Here is a 14,008-nt window from a genome sequence, read left to right as displayed (position 1 = left end):
CGTGTTAAAATGTGATTGGATGATTTTAAATTAAAAAAAAAACTTTGGTGTTTTTCTTTCAAATATGTCTTTGTCTCAGTTTTTTTAATTTGAAATCTTCCAACCACGTTTTGACACGTATGCAGTGTCAAAATAGTGTCAAAAATTGATGTCAAAATATCATTTTCCTATTTGTAATTATGTTATATTTGTAAAATATTAAAATTAAAATAACTATAATTTAAAATATAATTTTGTGTTACTTTATTTGAATGATACAAACCAGTTTAACGTGTCAAATTAATAATTTTAAACTTATTTAATTAAATATATTAATTAACTAATTAGATATTGGAGATGGTAGGAGTGGTGTAGTACTGTTAATGAATGAAGAAACATGTAGTCACTGTTGAAAAGAAATGGGAGAGGTTTGACTTTGGTGTTGATGATGTAGAAGTGGTAAATTAGTAGATTGGATTTAACTTTTGAAATTATATGATATAATAAGTGGGAAAAAATTTAATAAAAATTGTGAAAAATGACAAAATTAAATAATAAGGGAAAATATTATAAAATTGTTCTATTAACAACACAATTTTTCAAAAAATAAATATGATTTATAATAAGATAGTGGAAGGTTAAGTGTATTCTAAGTTAATTAATAATTATTATTCTCATAATTTTGAGTGAAACACTTGAGGCCCAATCCCTTTTTAAATTACTCTGTTGACATATATCGCACAAATTGAAATATTTGTTTAAATATATGTTTTTTAGTTAGTATAGATGTGAAATTGAAATACGTATTATATTTGAAATTTAGAAGTATATATTTTAGTTTCAAACTTTAATAATAAATAATATATAATGATTTTAATCTTATTTTTTTAAGATTTATTAAAAACTATTTTAGAGGGATCTCAATTGAAATGTGTCAAAACAATATAAATAATTTAAAAATTATTCTAAAACTGGTTAAGAAAATTTAATATAATTAAATTAAGAGAATTATATATATTTATTTTCAAAATTTTAAATTAAATTATATTAAGACTTACGACAAGAACTAATTCAACTTTTGTTTCAAAATTTAAAAACTAAATACATGTTGAATCCTATAAAAAAATTATAAAACTTTATCATCTTTTATTTATTTAATAAACATCTAAATGATTTTTTAACTATTTTTCGTATTTTATGTCTCAATTTTTCATATCAAATAACAAATTCATTTTTATTTATAGATTTACAGATTATAATAAAATATGTTTCACCTGTACTATTATAACATAACGTGATTCACTTATATATTAACACAAATAAATTTGTAATACACACTTTTCGTTTATGTTAAAGTAATATAAAGATATTTCATGTATAATTTATTATTGTTTCAAAATAACATCCATTAATATGAACATGGTTAAATCTTAATAATTTTTTTTTTGTTAACTTTGGGAAAATAAAATGTATTTTTAGTGTGTATTCTTTTACCTATTGGTAGAAGCACAATAACATAAAAGAGTCCTCGATTATATTTGTAATACTAAAAAAAAAATTAACATTTTCTTCTCATTATTAAACAAGTGGAAAATTTATTATTTTAAGAGTGGTAGTTATTTCACTGTGAACAAATCTTCATTGTTGGTGTTAGTTTTAACATTCATTATTAAAAAAGAATAATAATGTTAGAAAACACATTACAAAATATATTCAAGAAAATAAATAAATACTTATTTAAGACATGATAGACATAATGAAGTATAATTGTTTATTTTTTAGAGTCTAATATATATTAAAAATATATTTGTTAACACTTTCTCCAAAAATGAAATGATTGATGTTTCCATTTAACATTCATATAAGGATAATAATATTTTAACAGTATTTTTTATAATATTTTAATATTATCTATCTATCATTTTGTAATTGATTTAAAATTATTATATAATCAATAATAATAATAATAATAATAATAAACACTAACATAGACCAAACATATAATGACATGTAAATAGTGTTATAATATCAAAGTATTATTATCCTACTTATAAGCACAATTAGAATCATCATATATTTTTCTATATTTATGTGTCGTTACTTTTAAATGATTTTTTTTATAAGTTTAATAAGATATATTGGTATATATAATAAATGTGAAACCATGCAATAATCTTTATCACTACAACAATAATATGTAATTTTATCTAAGAAAGAAAACAGCAGCCTGTTAAACTTTCTTTTTTCTTTTTTTATCAAAAGTTCATTATTTACCTACAAGAGAGGAAATTGATATATAGAATATTTTCTAAAACCCTTACTCTTTTTAATAAATGTTGGAACCTTAGGTGCATTAAATTATATTCAGTTTAAAACTTTTGATAGAGATATTAAAAGATAAATTATCGTAGATAAATGTTGTATTTATTGCTTTAATGACATTAGTGATTTAAATGTTTTTCATTATCTAATATCCAAATATAAGTATTTATGTCCCATAATATAAATTATTACACTTATGCGACAGTTTTTAGCAGTTAGTTAGTAGTTGGGTATATGTGTGGTTGAATGGAATGGAAGTCTTGAAAAGGTGTATATAGTAATTATGGGGTTTGCAAGAAATTAGGGTATGCGTGGATGAAAAGAAAAATGATGAAGTGGGTGGGTCCCATGTTGCGTGAGTTGAGGTGGCAGAGTGGTTGCGCAGACATTGCATAAATCACCGTCACACCTCTCAACCGAAGCTACGCCAGGAACGTTATTGGTGGGAGAAGGAAGAAATAATATTAAATAATTTGAAAAACAACAATTTTTTTTTTTTTTATTTTGGGCAAAACTTATATAAAGATAACAATATTTTAATTTTAAAATGATTTCAATTACATAATATTTAAATAAATATTGAAAAAGGAAAATTAACTGGAGTTGGTACAGCTATATTTTCAAACCACCATTGAAACTTTAGTTTTTTCTTAATATTTTCGTTATTTCGTAATCTAATTATATTATTATATTCTTCTATTTAATAAATTAATTTAAAATCACTATTGAAACTAAGAATGACGATGTGTCAGGATGAATACATATATCTGTATCTAATGTGATTCGTTAAAAAGATTTATTCATTGTTCATTTTATTACTTGTAAGATATTTATACAAAATATTTGAGTTTTTTTTAATATTCGTGAATATTTACATATATATATATATATATATATATATATATATATATATATATATATATATATTTTGTAAGGTGATGAAGTGTACTCTACTTGAGATTTTAATTGACTTAATGTCATTTTAGTGAACACGCCATACTCATGGTTGTTGCTTATATGTTTGTGTGATGTCTTTCAATATTGGATTAAGGACTAATCAACTGCACTAATTAGTATTATGTCCTTTATCACTAATTTTGATACATAAGGTTTCTCTAAGCAAGACTTTTCCACTTCCATCAATCTAAAAACCATTTAGGGTGTGTTCTTTTGTAGTGATGAGAAGAAGATGATTTGGGGGAGATGATTTGAATGGATTTGAGGATAATTTTTTTGTTGTTTTTTTGAGTGGATTTGTGGGTAATTGAGAGTGGATTTGAGAGTAAAGTTTATGAGAATTAGTGTAGGATTTGATTGATGTGACAGATTTAAAAAATTAGTTTAATTGGTAAAAATTAAAGATTACCAAAATGCCCCTAGTTATTAAAGTAATATAAAATTATAATTATCAATGTTATAATTAGTAAAAGTTGAAAATTTTAATTAGTAAGAATTAAAGATTATTAAAATTCCCATAAAAATAATATAAAATTATAATTATTAATATTATTATTATTATTATTGTTTTATTATTATTATTATTATTATTTATTATTATTATTATTATTATTATTATTATTGTTTGTTTTTATTATTATTATTATTATTAAAGTCATAAGGGTAATATAATAATATTACACCAAATCCCTTCAAATCTCTCCTAATATGAGAGATGGAAGTTGGTAAACAATCCCACATTTCCATCCACGCCATTACCTTTCTTTCCTTTCAAGCGAACAACAAAAGTTTTGCATTTCCATCTTCTTAAATCGTATCTACAATGAAATCTGCTTAAACGAACATAGCATTAGTCTTTTGTTGATTCAACTTTGATAAAGATAGATAGATGAGACTTTACATTGAATGAAGTAAACATCATGGTTGACATGATTTAGGAATGGCATAAACACATAAAATGCCAAATAAATGATGGTTTTAAGTCAATGATGAAGATCTTCACTTATTTTGAGATTCACATAAAATATAAAATACAAAAAAAATGAGAACTTTTGAATTTTTTGTTTTAGAAAATAAAACTCAATATAATTAAATAATTACAATCAACACACAAAAACATAATTATAGTTTAAAAGATATTATTTATTTAAATTCTATCATTATCTATCCATGTGACTGTAGACAATGAATGAATAAGGAAGTTTGTCAACTGAACTAAAAAAACATTCTGTTTTTTTAATCCTTATTTAAAGAAGAATAATGATATTTTGATAACATTTTTTTAATAATATTTTAACATAATTTATTTGACATTTTGTCATAAATACTAACCTGAATCAATCACATAATGACACATAAATAATGTTAAAATGTTGTAAAAATATCTTTTAAAAAATATAATAGATTTCTTTTCTCCATAATCCCACACGTAACACGTTTGATGTTTAACTTTAAAAACAACCTTTTTGGTTAAGAGAATGGGTAGGAGTGGTGATAAATAAGAGTAGGGTTTGCACCGATTTTAGGGTTTCACGTACATCAATAACTAAGACTTATCACGGTTTATAGGCATTAAAGATTTTATAACAAGTCTGGTGAATATGTGAGTTTTTCTCAGACTAGTTTCCCATCACTTTCCAGATGGCTGCGACCACCCACCCAACGACAACAATTTATTGTTTAACTATTCTTATTTACGAAACTTCTCCCATCACGTTTTCACTAAAACATTGCTTTTTTACTTCTATTAGACATAAACAAACGTGTTTCCTTAAAATATAAGGAATATTATTAAATCATTTTTTGTAGAGACAAAAGTTAAGTTTAAATATTTAAGTGACTATTAATATATATTAAACAACTATCTATAGTTATAGTAATATATAAAGATATTTTCTTTTCTTTTGATATGTACATTTTATATTCTATTTTATCTTAATTATATTTTACAACAATTTTTTTTATCAAATACTAAAAGTAAATACACACTTCATGAATCACCTATATATTTATGTAACAACTCATTACTTTTTATTTAACCATTATAATTAATATATTGTATTTTTCTTAAATTATAAAGCTGGATTTCCCTCTAGTAGGTATCAATAACATATGAGACCTGGAATTGTACTAATAATGTGGAGCTCATGAAATGAGGTTACTGGTTTTGTATGAATTGATAAATTTTACTTGTCTAGTAGTTTTAGCAGAATTTAGATGCTATGATGACAGTACATCAAGCATTTATTTAAGTTGGTTGTAGATTGTGATGGGCAATTTGAGAGGAGAATCTAATGCTAGGAAAAGTGTAGGAGTCTTATGAAACAGACATTGAAGAGGCAATGAGAGGAAATAATGGATATTGACCCTTACATATGAATTGAAATTTTCCTCCATAAATAATCCAAGTTAGTGAACTGTCAGTTCCATCTTCACCTTAACTGTGTCAATAAACAATGAACTGTGTTAGCAGTTGTTTTTCCAATGTTTCACTCATAATAACCAGAACATAGAGGACTTCAAGTACCTCTGCCCTCCAAGAGACGTAATGTTTAAGGATGAGTCTAAGGATTAAGGATGTTAAACATTGCCACAAATAGTGCAATGTAACAATGTTGACAAATGAGGTATACATATCAACTCAAGAATAACAAGGAGTCAGATCATTTATCCCGTTTCCTTCAAATTTTAACTTAATTTTCATGAAATCTTATTTAAACCCATTACTTAATTATCATATTAAACATAAAAATATATCTAACATCACCCATTAATGTAACATGAATACGTTACTGATAACCTCAACCTTTACTTCCTCCGAACCTCTCAACCAAAGACTGTAGCAGGTAAAATAAATATGTTTTGTTCATTCAGGTATTCTAACTATCAATTCTGTCCATAAATATAGACATTGCTGAATCAGATTGTCATCATAAATAGCCTAAAAACTGATACAAAATTGAATTGAAAGAATTGCTCTCTGAAAGAGCCGGCTTTGCTTTTGAATATTATGATTGCATACCAAACATTAAACATTGGCAGAGAGGACGCAATTATTTAATCTTCTTCATGGTGGTATAGCTTTCTATAGGGGCATGAGTCTTCTGTACTTGAAGAACCACACGAATGCAGAAAATATAAATACTCCACAAATTCCTGTTATTATAAGGACCCACTGGAAAGCAGAGGGGACATTGAATAATGCAATTTCAAAATTCATCCCAAATATTCCCGCTACCACTCCAAAGATGGCAACCACAAATGTTGCAGTTGTGAGTAAAAGCTCAAACTGGATAAGCTGATTCCGCACATTATCCTGTGAGGAAAAAAAATAAAGTTATTCTAAATTAAAATAGGTTAAACTACTTATTTGATCCCTACTGTTCAACAAACTTTACCTTGTAATATTTACGCCTCAAAATTAACCATTATACATATACACACATTATTTTTTATTTTTTTTAAACTCTATGACATAGACGTCAGGGGCTAAAAGAGCTTAAAAATGATATGTAGAGAGACTAAAAGGAATTACAATTGTGTTTGGAAGTAAACGAATAACTCTTTTAAGTATTAGGACCAAAAGATAAAGTATTTACAACTATAAAGATTAAAAAAGTAATTCAACCATTAAAATAAGGTCTGCTTAGGTAAGCTTTTCTGAACACTTAGTAGATGAAAGTAAAAGAGAAAAAAAAACTTAAATAAACTATTTTGAATACTAAAATTAGCATATGCATAAGTAACATATACATATATATATATATATATATCTTCTTTTTAAGAAGTTTATATCAGAAAAATTCTATAAAGTAGCTCATGCAATAGCTAATTTTAATTTATGGATAAATTAGTTTACTTTTCCTTTTTATTTTCTTTTCCTGAAAGTGTTTGTGGAGAAATTCATCAAAACAAAGTGTCTAATCGTTTTTGTTCTTGTACATCCCTACAGCATGAAAATCAGAAATACTAAGGGAGAGTTTGATTCAAGTTACATATTTATATTCCCAGAATAATCACATTCCCCAGGAATATCATGCCTAAAATATGATTCCCATGAATATGGTTTATTGGCACTTTGTAATTTCAGAAAATAGAATAGATTTATTTAACTTAAAAGGTGAAAAACTAAAAATGGAAAAAATGTGAAAGAATGAAATGGAGATTGGTGGTTATTGAAGAAACTAATTTCTCTTCCCACGAAATGTAAGATACAGAACTTTCACTGAGGCCATAAGAAGCCATTGTCCCATACGCCAACAATCTTAGAGCAACAAAATTCAAAACACTCCGACCTCTCTCCATTGTGAGTTTTTTAGTAAACATGTTCCGTAATTTGCCCTTGCGTGTATGATCAGACATAGAGAAACACGACCAGAATAGGATAAATAAAATTGGCATAAACCCCGGGAAAAGAAAACAAACCAGTTGGATGTTTATGAAATCTTCTGTGTCATCAATGTATTCTTTCAACTGAAACAAAAACACAGGAAATAGTGGTTGGTAAACTGTCATGAAACCAGAAAGAAAAGGGTTGGTGTATACAACAGTGTTTACCGATGTCAACTTGTTTAGAGTGCTGTCAATGACAACAAAGTATGCTTCCAGCAACATCTCAAGTTCCTCTATACTATCCGTAGTACTTTCAGAACTTCGCATGCTCTCATGTCGACTTCTAGCAATACTGAAGCTCTTTTCTAGCTTTCGAGAATCAGGAGGTGATGACACAGGAGAAACCGGGGCAGAAATGGATGCACCATCAACTGATTTATATCCAACCATAGACTGATCTCCGTAAAATGACAACTCCATCCGTCTTTTCTTCTCAGTAAGATACATTTCAGCCATGTCACCATCATCGTCCATAAGCTGCTCTATTTCATCTCTAACCTGAATATATACATTTGCAAAGCAAATACTAATAAGACAGAAAATATGGTAACTGTTACTACCATTAAAAAGGAAAGAAGAAAATATAAACCAGCATCACCTTCTGAACCCTCCTGGTCAAGGCAACAAGTCTGCTTTTCAACCGACGAACACGTTCCAAATTTAAAGTACTGATCTTTGACGTCAGTTCATCCAACAAGGGATAAGCTTCAATTTCTAACTCTGCCGCCTTTTGTAAATGGCCAGAACAGAAACGCAAATTTTACAAAGCAATTTATCCATATCAAATGAACATGAATATCAATGAAGAAAATATTCCACACAAGCACATGGATCAAGAATTATGCTTGAATACAATATGAAGAATGAGTTTTGAACAATAATGCTATCACTTGACTTTTAATGCCGCTATACCATGTGGAGAAAGTGGAGGTCATACCGTTGCCTTAAATAACTTTTCATCATACCTCTTAAAAATTACATATGATCTATGGTTAACCTCCTTTGGCATACAATAATATGCCGTATCTACTGCCAACTACTGTTTCCCACTTTCCACCACAATGAACCTAACATTAACATGTAGAAACTCACAAAGAGATGCACAGTTTCATATTTAATTTTCCTTAGTTCTCATTTATAAGTAACACCCACACAAATTTACCACCAACAAACCACATAAGCTACATGATACATCAAATTGGAATCATCCAATTACTGCACAGCCAAGTTATCCTCCTACAACTTTCTCAACAATAGGATGTAGAGACAAGTGTTTACATTCAAGGTCAAATAAGGGATTATGAAGTGGAGGTGGGAGGAAATTGCAATAACCAAATCTTGTAGTGCCAATAGGAAACAACTGCGATATTCATCCAATTTAGGTTGTATAGGTGGTACATACCGGCTTTCTCTAAAAAAAATTTCCTACAGAACATTCTAAAGACTTAGCAAACTGTTAACAGAAAAGGGCAGTTTGGCCTTAATCAGTAGGTCCACATCAAAACAACAATTATCAACAAGTTCACTCAACCTTAACATGGTCATACTTCCCCCATATGGCGGAGATTAATATTGACAGAAACTCAATGTTATCATGCAGACTATCCTATAGAAATACAAGATCTCTGTTCATTGCAACCAAAAAAAGAAATGAAGAACAATTTAAATTAAAAAAATCAGAATTTGATAGTCTCTGACATAAACATGCACTTCTACGAACCTGAGAATCAAGAAATGTGCATGCCGCCTCCAGGGCAACTTCAAGGGCCCTGAATTCGAAAGGTAAATAATCAGGAGAAGAGTTGTTAAATACATTATCAAAATTCCTACTTCCCCTCCTTCGGTTCATGTCAGAACCCTCTGATGGCCAAACCTCCCCGACCCCAGTTGCCGTCAACCGTCGTTGTAGCTCCATTACATAGTGCAATACATAACTATCAAGGGAATTCAAGAGAAGAACTTCATCTGCTGTAATGATACACCGTATCTGCTCCAGATTTACAACGATAGCTTTTTCCCTGCCAAGGATTGTTGATGGGTAGACAAACAAGGGATCAAGTAGGCGAAGATCACGAGCAGGTAGATCACAACGTCGCATCATGGTAAACTTGTCTACTTCAATGGCTTGAGAGTTTCCAGATGTGTCAACACGAATCCATGATCGGAGACCTTGGCCTCGCTTCTTTAACCCCAGAACATCCACCCCTTGGAAAGCATGCCTTCCAGAGGCAGATGGTCGATTGGCAACCTCTCTTACATTAAGAGCCGAAGCAGGTTTTGGTGGTAGCAGCCTCTCCTTGAGATCTGCCATTGTGAAGTTTCACCAATAACTGAAAGAACATGTGAGATAAGAGCTTTAACCACTCATTGGTTCCAACAACATTATACAAACAAATTATCACTCATATGATAGACAGTATTGATCTATCTAGACACACGTCAATCTCTCAACATATTTGTGGCCCCAACAGATGAAGAGTGCATCAGTTAGGAATCTCCCACAGTATATTCAATGACATCATGGTCTGAACAATAATAGAAGTCTCAGACCACTACAAGATAGTGGGAGGAAGAGGGTCATGCCCTAATTGACCCATCACAAGCTGGCTTTGGCCACATCATAACTGCACAACGGTCTTTACTAGCTATCTCAAAGAAGCATCATATGCATCTCATGATGAAGTAATCAATTAAGTTACTAATACAAATACTATGCACTAGACTACAATTATTAACTTATTCTATCAAAAGGAAATATCCAGGTTTCGGAAAATAAGGACTCTAGGTACCTGATATTGTGGGAATAACACATGCATATCATACCCAAGCAAAGCATCGATGTTAATATATTTCATCCGATCATAAAAGACACGGCAAAAATAAAAAGTCACACGTTTTATAAAGAACAGGTCAAAATCTTCACACCACAAGGCATTCATAGACTTCATACAAGGAAGAATCATACCTCCGACTTTCCGACTTTACTTCAACAGAAATCGGATGATTGCCGATATTCGCAACAAATCCGACAAGATAATCTATCTTAAATTATGCGAGAAAACCGACAGGGAATGGCTTTTTACCGAAGAAAGTCGAAACAGAAGAAGGGGGAAAAGTAAGGAGATCAAAGCCCTTGAATTGGAGTTGGGGAAATACATGAAATAGAGAAATTGAGATTGATTATCGCCGAATTATGAAGAAAAATAGTTGAGTGTGTGTTTGTGTCCGTGCAGGGTGTGTGTGAAGTTCATCACACCTTCACACACTGCAGAGAAGAAGATAACAACACGCCACAGAAACAGAACTAAAGTAATCTTGTGATCATAATTAATAATTTACTGATTATTGTTCCCAAAGTAATTAATTAACTTAATATGTGGTTAAATATGAATCTCAGGAGCCTCATCTACCCAACCAATTTACCATCAAGAAACACAAACTTCAAAATAAAAAGAATAACAAATAAGGAGATTTAATTTCACTTTTCTATTACAAATATTTTAAACTATACCTTAATAAAATATCTTCTTCAAATAAAAGAATATATGATTTTTTATAAAATAAAAAACAAATACTACAAGATTTACAAAATATTAATTGTTTTTCATAAGTTTAAAACTATAATAAAATAATAATATTTAAAAAATGCAAACTTTATTTATAGAATAAAACTTATGCATTTATTCCATTTTAATTTTAATTCATGATTTAGTTTATCATGTAATTATACCTAACTTTTTCAATCAAATAAACTAATTTAGATAATAGTCCTCACACCACATAGAAAAGTTTTTTCTGCTGAATATTTTATTTTAAAAACTTGAATTAAAATTTTTGAATTTATTATGATGGATACTTAAAAAAAAAAATATATCATGTCTTACAAAATATTTAATTATAAATTTATTTGGTAGTATGTTTCTTAAAAACATAAGTGCCTCCTCAATAGAAGGAAGGTCTGATTGTAACATGATGCGTGGTGAAGGTTGAAAGTTGAAGTCCCAATGGCTGCACCTCTCCGGTTACGCTGCTACTATTCTTACTTTTCAAGCAGATTGCATGGCATCGCAAGACGAAAGTCCCAACTGACTGTGTCTCTAATGGGAATTGGAAGCAGTAATAAATTTTCCTCTGAGGCATTGCATCAAACAGTTTCACTACACTCTCGGTCCCAAAACCAGTACCATGCGCCTTTTGACTTCAACTTCAACTTGGATGACCCATTACTACCAGAGTTTCTGGAATTGCTAAAAAAAGTTGCCCATTCGTCGTCGCAAGCAGAGGGTCTCCGTTCATCAAATTTCCAAGCAAACAGAGATTTGATATGTTCCGCGATTTGGGCATTGAGGGAGGAATGGAAACCTGCATTGCTTGCCTTCAAATGGAATTGCCATCTTAACGACGAGAAAGTTTGTAACTTGATGGTATGGGTCTCGGCAACTCATGGAAAGTTTTCCACTGCTTGGTGCATCATTCGAGATATGCATCATTCGTCTCTCTCCACGCGTCAGGCTATGCTTATTATGATTGATAGGTATGCTACTTCAACATTCAATCTCCAAATAAATATTACTATAAATTGCCTTAGTTTTACAAATTTATCTTCATACATTTGGAACAACTGAACTGCTGGAATGCAATGCATAGTTGATGGCAAATAAAGTGTAGAGCTTGTTCTCCTTCATTCTAGTGTGGATATGACATTTGTGGCCATCTTAAGAAACTCTGTCTGTATTTCGTCGAGGGACTTCTTACTTGCTTTCGGCTGATGAGAATATCTACCGTGACGATTTCTTAGCGTTAGATTGTTGATGCCAGTCTTGCTTTGATTTTGTCTTATTCATGACATGATCAATCTTGATTGTTTTCTCATGGATCATAGATATTGTCGATTCTTGATAGTGTCATGTCAACTCTGTTAATAGTAGATAATTTCCCTCCTTTTTACTTATGGTATTTTGTTTATATCAGATATGCTTCTGCAAACAATACAGCCAAGGCTATTCAAACATTCAACTTTATGGACACGTTCAGATTGACTCCTGATCAAGAAGCATTTCATGCACTTTTGGCTGCTCTTTGTAAATGTGGAAACGTTGAAGAGGCCGAAGAGTTTATGCTACTGAGTAAGAAGCTCTTCCCACTTGAGACTAAGAGCTTTAACATTATTCTTAATGGATGGTGTAACATAACAAAGGATGTATATGAAGCAAAAAGAGTTTGGAGAGAAATGTCAAAATACTGTATAACACCCGATGATACTTCGTATAGCTACATGATTTCCTGCTTCTCAAAGGAAGGGAATCTCTTTGACTCTCTTAGACTCTATGATCAGATGAAGAAAAGGGGATGGACCCCTGGAATAGAGATATACAATTCATTGGTATATGTTTTAACTCGTGCCAATTGCTTGAAGGAAGCTCTTAGGACTATAGATAATTTGAAAGAACAAGGTTTGCAGCCTGATTCTTCCACCTTCAATGCCATGATACTCCCTCTTTGTGAAACTGGAAAACTAGCGGAGGCAAGGGTAGTATTTAACACAATGGTGGAAGAAAATGTTTGTCCAACCACTGAAACCTACCATGCATTTTTTGAGGGAGTAGATTATCAAGGATCATTGGAATTTCTGAGTAGGATGAAAGATTCTGGTCTGGGTCCTAATAAGGATTCCTTTCTCATAATTCTGACAAAATTCTTAAAGTTGAAACAACCTGTAAATGCAGTGAAAATTTGGACTGAAATGAAGGCATATGATTTGGTCCCTAGTTGTGAGCATTACAGAGTAATGGTTGAAGAGCTTGTAAATTGTAGGTGGTTCATAAAGGCCAGATATTTTTATGAGGAGATGATTTCAAATGGATGTTCAGCAGATCCAAAGCTTAATAAGCTCTTCCAGAAAGAAGTACCAGTTCGTGGTGATAAAGGAAAACAGAATGTTAAAAATGCTATTAGCAGTAAAAGTGTAAAATATTCTATAAAATGATTAGATGAAGCAAAATAATTATGAAGACCAGTGAAGAGAGAGGACATTCTGTAACTTGTAACTTAGAAGAACATTCCCCATATTTGCCATTCCACATTCTGCCACAGTGCATACCATATTAGCATTTAACTGCTAATATTGTTAACTATGGCACGATATCTTGCGAAGTTCACTTTGGTATGTCATAGTCCTTACAGTTGATGCAGTCTGGCTGTGGCCCCTTGACCTCCTTACAGTTTTGGGAAAAGTAAATTTGTGTAAATACTTAAAGTAAATTTGCTTCAGAGTTCATGATATTTTACAAATACGAGGACAGTTTGATGGTTTAAATCTATTTATATCAATTCAATTTGTGTTTTTTATAATAATTTA

General features: G+C 30.3%; 2 protein-coding genes across 2 annotated transcripts; one reads left to right on the top strand and one right to left on the bottom strand.

Moving 5' to 3' along the window:
• Positions 1 to 6,096: 6,096 nt before the first annotated feature.
• On the bottom strand, positions 6,097 to 10,954 carry LOC106762695 (magnesium transporter MRS2-1). The gene is made up of 6 exons (XM_014646729.2): positions 10,616 to 10,954; positions 9,371 to 9,980; positions 8,249 to 8,377; positions 7,816 to 8,148; positions 7,684 to 7,731; positions 6,097 to 6,574 (listed from the first exon to the last, which is right to left on the bottom strand). The coding sequence occupies exons 2-6, from the start codon at positions 9,959 to 9,961 to the stop codon at positions 6,344 to 6,346; spliced, it is 1,332 nt and encodes a 443-aa protein (XP_014502215.1). The 5' UTR covers positions 9,962 to 9,980; positions 10,616 to 10,954; the 3' UTR covers positions 6,097 to 6,343.
• Positions 10,955 to 11,592: 638 nt separating this feature from the next.
• LOC106761567 (pentatricopeptide repeat-containing protein At1g80880, mitochondrial) lies at positions 11,593 to 13,956 on the top strand. The gene is made up of 2 exons (XM_014645126.2): positions 11,593 to 12,184; positions 12,622 to 13,956. The coding sequence occupies exons 1-2, from the start codon at positions 11,655 to 11,657 to the stop codon at positions 13,634 to 13,636; spliced, it is 1,545 nt and encodes a 514-aa protein (XP_014500612.1). The 5' UTR covers positions 11,593 to 11,654; the 3' UTR covers positions 13,637 to 13,956.
• Positions 13,957 to 14,008: the final 52 nt, after the last annotated feature.

This window comes from Vigna radiata, chromosome 5 (assembly GCF_000741045.1).
Source record: "Vigna radiata var. radiata cultivar VC1973A chromosome 5, Vradiata_ver6, whole genome shotgun sequence".
Lineage (NCBI taxonomy): Eukaryota > Viridiplantae > Streptophyta > Magnoliopsida > Fabales > Fabaceae > Vigna > Vigna radiata.
This window is presented reverse-complemented; position numbering and strand designations above follow the sequence as displayed.

What these genes read in the sequence shown, in the direction of transcription:
- LOC106762695 (XM_014646729.2), bottom strand. Translation starts at nt 9,961, where the DNA reads ATGGCAGATCTCAAGGAGAGGCTGCTACCACCAAAACCTGCTTCGGCT. An exon ending in CTCTAAACAAGTTGACATCG is followed by an intron (nt 7,732 to 7,815) that starts GTAAACACTGTT and finishes TTTTTGTTTCAG; the next exon opens with TTGAAAGAATACATTGATGA. An exon ending in ATTTCATAAACATCCAACTG is followed by an intron (nt 6,575 to 7,683) that starts GTTTGTTTTCTT and finishes TTTTCCTCACAG; the next exon opens with GATAATGTGCGGAATCAGCT.
- LOC106761567 (XM_014645126.2), top strand. Translation starts at nt 11,655, where the DNA reads ATGGCTGCACCTCTCCGGTTACGCTGCTACTATTCTTACTTTTCAAGC. An exon ending in ATGCTTATTATGATTGATAG is followed by an intron (nt 12,185 to 12,621) that starts GTATGCTACTTC and finishes TGTTTATATCAG; the next exon opens with ATATGCTTCTGCAAACAATA.